General features: G+C 39.9%; 1 protein-coding gene across 1 annotated transcript in view; it reads right to left on the bottom strand.

Moving 5' to 3' along the window:
- The window catches only part of LOC137631357 (uncharacterized), a 12,360-nt gene extending 7,360 nt beyond the window's left edge, over positions 1–5,000 (bottom strand). Inside the window, exons 1-3 of the mRNA XM_068363131.1 lie at positions 4,943–5,000; positions 3,330–4,072; positions 963–1,289 (exon numbers count right to left, since the gene is read on the bottom strand). Coding sequence (XP_068219232.1) covers positions 963–1,289; positions 3,330–4,072; positions 4,943–5,000 — 1,128 coding nt within the window. The remainder of the gene's footprint in view (positions 1–962; positions 1,290–3,329; positions 4,073–4,942) is intronic.

The raw sequence follows: 5,000 nt of genomic DNA, 5'->3' as shown, positions 1-5,000 counted from the left end.
TTCTGTACTGCTGATGGCATTTTGTTTTGAAATCAATTTATTTCCTTTTGCTCCAAAGTCTTCATTGCTGTTATTGTGTGTGTATGAAGCAAAAATCAAGAGCTGTTTACTTTGCTATTTTGTAAGTTACTTAATATAAAATACTTTTTCACCAGTGTAATTAATCTGTTATTATATATTTCGATATCCTATAACTAGGGCTTACAGTATAATTAGGTTTCTATATACAGGGCCATGGGTAGCAAAGTGATTTAAAAGTGGGGTGGAATTGGAACTGGTGGGTTGGGGCTGAATGTAGGGGTGGGAGTCCGGGGGGGGGGGGGGAGGGGCGTCACTAGGAACTTTGCCCTGGGGCGGCAGGTATGTGAGGGCCCTGTCCCCGAGTGCCGTACGCGTTTGATACGTGAACAGCAACAATGTCCATGGTCAACCAGGCAGCCACTCCCGCTGTACTGCCACAGTGGGAAAACTGTCTGCAATTTGTTCGTCTTGTATCGAATAGAAAAACTTAGCAGCGTGATCCAGGCCCTAAGCTCCCATTAAAATCAGTTTACCATTTAAACAAAAAACATATATACTTTTAGTTTGTTTTTGTGGAATGTGACAACATATTCCAGAAGTGGGTTTTTTTTTTTTTATTAATATCAAGCCTTGAAATTTATAATGCTATAATAAAATTTAATGATGTTAATTTTGTCTTTTCCGACCCTATAGGCCTAGTACCTCTCTTATAGAGAGATATTTACTGTCCCTTACTTTTACAGCCAACAACTAGTAATATATAATAATACATATACAACTAAACTAGTGGGGTCGCGGTCATGGATTGAGGTGCATGATTAGGGTCACCTGAAAAAAAGGTTGGGAACCACTGGCTTATAGCATCCTGCTTTTCCAACTAGAGTTGTAGCTTAGCTAGTAGTAGTAGTAGTAGTTAGTAATAATAACTCAGAAACCGCAACCTTAAATCTTAAAACGTCTGGCAGCCGAGCAATGTTGACGATGCTAAGAGCTTTCAGACAACTATAGATGACATAATACGTCGACATGTGTTGGCTGGTGAGGTACAGCATCGTTGTGGCGTTGACGGTGCCGCTGAGGAGCACCATCAGGATGAGAGGGGACGTGTAATGCACGATCTTAACCACGATGTCATCGAATGCCATTAGGCGACGTGCTATCGCCTTGCAGCGTCTGGCGTCGTCGCGGTGGTCGAAAAACGCCTCTTTATGGATGGGAGGTTCCGCCTTCCAGCAATGGGTTCGCCTCTGGTTTCTTCCGCTATTTTGCTACGAAAAGATAAATAGAAATTATAAATGTTGCTGAGAAAAAAAAATAAGGTATGTTTACCTCTACAGTCAATTCGTTTTAGTGAGGCAGAGTTACACCGACTCGCAGGGGTGGTGTTTTAGCTCGGAAAAGTTTCCTGATCGCTGATTGGTTGGACAAGATAATTCTGAGCAATCAGATAGCAGGAAACTTTTCCGAAATAAAAGGGCACCCCTGCGAGTCAGTGCAAATGCGCCTCATTAAAAAAATGAGTATAGTATTGGTTGAGCAGACAAAATATTTGTTCATGTTTATATAGAACTTATTGCCACTAAATAGAAGATTTTGCGAAGGATATGAGCTACTGTTGTTGTTTATCTATTTGTTTGTGACCAACTTTACACAAAAGCTATTACACAGATTTTGACCAAACTTGGTAGTAAAGATGAATCTGTAACATTCTGGATAAAATACAACAAATTACAAGTACACAGCTGTACTTTGAAAGTAATAGCAATGTTAAGTAAATGGCAAATATTCTATTAGTTTAATTTTGTATTGTGAACAACATTTCGCAAAAAAACTTATGAACCAATTTAAACGAAACTTGGTGGACATGTGTGGTATGGCCCAAGGACAAAGCCATTAGATTTTGAAGGTAATACATCGAAATACAACTGTGCACTGGAGTTGAGAGCAAAGCAGGACTGTTTGGTGTTGTGAAGGCATGCTCTCTACTGAGTGCCCCTTTAGGTCCAACATTGAAATCAATAGCTGGGGAATACTTTTTCTTCTTCTTTGTCTACATCTTTTCCCACTTCTATGTGGGGTCGATGTTTCTGGACAGCTTTCTCCATCTACCTCTGTCCCACACCTCATCACCGGTTAATCCCTTTGATCGAAGGTCATCCTTGATACAGTCCATCCACCTTCGCTTTGGTCTCCCTCTCCTCGTTCCCTGTACCTCCATTTCCATCACTCTCCTCCCAATATACTGTTCATCTCTTCTCATGACATGACCATACCACCTCAGAGATTCAGTGACGCTAATTATGCAAAGCTAGTGCACATAATCTAAAATTAACATTGATAGATTCAGGGAATTATGGAGAATAAATTAAAGATTTATTTAAAGTGAATATGCATTGCAGCAACTCTTACCTTCATATTAAGATCGTCAATTGTAAGATATTATAGAGGAACTTAGTTATGCGCAAACAGTAATTGACTCATCAAAATGTGTGATAAAGAATGGAAGAGCAATATGAAAATACACACATAAAAATCTATAAATTCTTAATGATAGCTGAGTTCAGTTTACAAAAAAAAAACATATAAGTATATCTTAAACTGAACTTAATCAAGGAAAAGTTATAAGAAAGAGGCTATGAATTGGCCATTTAGAATATGAATAAGAGGAAATAAATAGAAAAAGAGCAATTAGAAATTTCAGACCTCTGCCAATGAATATCACCAACATTTTACTCAAATCTACGGACGAAACACTTATTTTTCCATATGCCGACCGTGAAACATTTAACTAAAATCAACGGACAGTGCATCCCCCATTTCATATGCTGAATGACGATGACAATAAAATGCAAATCCGGATCTAGAATCCTGATCTGGATCATCTCCAAAATTTAAGGGGTCGTCCATGACCTAAGATTTGTCAGTGGTGGAAATTCCGTCAAAATCTGCCAAGTATTTTTTGACGTAATCCTGTCCACAGACAGACACACAGACAAATAAATAAATAAACTGACTCAATTTTATAACCTCATTGGCGGAGGTAATACGGATATAACTGAAATGTAAGCTGAATTGAAAGTATGGGTCTTAATACAAGAAAGAGGGCAAATTCTGGAAAATAAGACCAACTTAATCTAAAACAACCACAACAACAACAAAAATAACAACAATAACAACAATAATAACAACATAAAGTAATATACGAAGGGGAAAGCACATTAACTGGTTCTGCTGATGATGAATGTATAGAAATTAGTCTGAAAGTTGAGCGTTACAGAAAATTATGATAGTACAGTAGTTACACTCACAGACTGCTGATAAGTATGTAATAGTTTGAATCCCCCATCTACCGTAATCCATTGGTTTCTGGAGTCCAGGAATTTCTTCCTTTCTCCTTCTTTAGAATAAGGCTGTCTGAAGGTCTGACAGAGAGATTCTACAATATCCATAGCCTCCAGACTCAGCAATTTCAACAGCACGTAAATGAGGAGACTCATGGTAACGACGATGACCTCACACAAGCAGTCACATGTCGAAGCACATATTTTGTATACGAAGAAACTCTTGTCGTCGAGACTGGCGAGGATTTCATTCAAAGCGTCGTAGTTGATGTAGCAAAATGCAGCCGCTGTACCCGCCACGTAGATGCCAATAAAGTAGTCCCCTTTGCAAGTGATGAACGACCTCGTGATATCAACCTCTTCCTTCCCTATCAAGCGAAGAATCTCCGCCAACCTGCAGCTTCTGAAGGTGATGTAAGGAAAGAACAGGAACATGATCATGTAGGAGACATAATTGAGGATGTATGTGCTCACCATCGACGTGTTGCTCGTCGGGTCCTTGGGCGCGGTGATGACGCTTGCCATGGACGCTGAGGTCATCACCGTCGACACTATCAGAGACCAGGCAGTGGCAGCACTTGACTTCTGAACCTTTAGTAAACCATCTTGGTATTTCCATCTGTAGGGAAATCCTCCCAGAACTTTCATGGTAAACAACAAAGTCGCCATGAGAGAGAAAGACCGACACTTCATGATGCTCAATTGGAGTTCTTTGTTTCAACACAAAAGATAGAAAAAAAAAAAAATTCTAAATTATTGTCTTGTACTACAGACTGGAATGTGCTAATGTTCCAATTCTTGTGTCTCGTACTGCAGGCTGGAATATGCTAATGATCCAATGTGTGTGTCTCGTACTGCAGGCTGGTATATGCTAATGTTCCAATTCTTGTGTCACATACTGCAGGCTGGAATATGGTAATATTCCAATTCTTGAGTCTCGTACTGCAGGCTGGAATATCCTAATGTTCTAATTCTTGTGTCTCGCACTGCAGTCTGTAATATACTAATGTTTCAATTCTTGCGACTCGTATTGTAGGTTGGAATATGCTAATGCTCCCATTCTTGTGTCTCGTACTGCTGGTTGGAATATTCTAAAGTTCCAATTCTTATGACTCGTACTGCAGTCTGGAATATTCTAAAGTTCCAATTCTTATGACTCGTACTGTAGATTGCAATATGCAGATATTCCATCAGTTAGAATCTTCTACACGGTAAATAATTTCATCTAAGTTACTAAGTAACTCGAAGGCCTGTGCATTAACAACCTTACACACCTGGCTCTCTCAGATTGACTAAGGCAGTCAGGTTAACAACGCCGCTTTGAAAAGAAACGCTTCCAGCCAGCTGAGGGGAAGGCAAGAGGAAGGGAGTATCGAAGGATAACAAAAGACGAACGCTTGAGAAATAAAGTTGAGCTGAGAAAGAGTGACCGCACAACAATGCAATGACTGACAATCAACCGAGTCTCAAGAGGCGGTGAAATGCTACTTGACTATCGATCACGCATTGTCCCTCCTCAGGGCACCTAAGTAACGAGTGAGGAAGGACGCCTCTTGTCATTAACGAAGTTAATGGCCTACTCTCGTTAGTGGTGGAGGTTGAAAAAGATAACATTCGCGAGTAGTGAGACGTCTTCAT

Source organism: Palaemon carinicauda, chromosome 39 (genome assembly GCF_036898095.1).
Source record: "Palaemon carinicauda isolate YSFRI2023 chromosome 39, ASM3689809v2, whole genome shotgun sequence".
NCBI classification, from domain to species: domain Eukaryota; kingdom Metazoa; phylum Arthropoda; class Malacostraca; order Decapoda; family Palaemonidae; genus Palaemon; species Palaemon carinicauda.
Note: the sequence above shows the minus strand (reverse complement) of the source record. Positions and strands in the feature narration are given on the sequence as shown.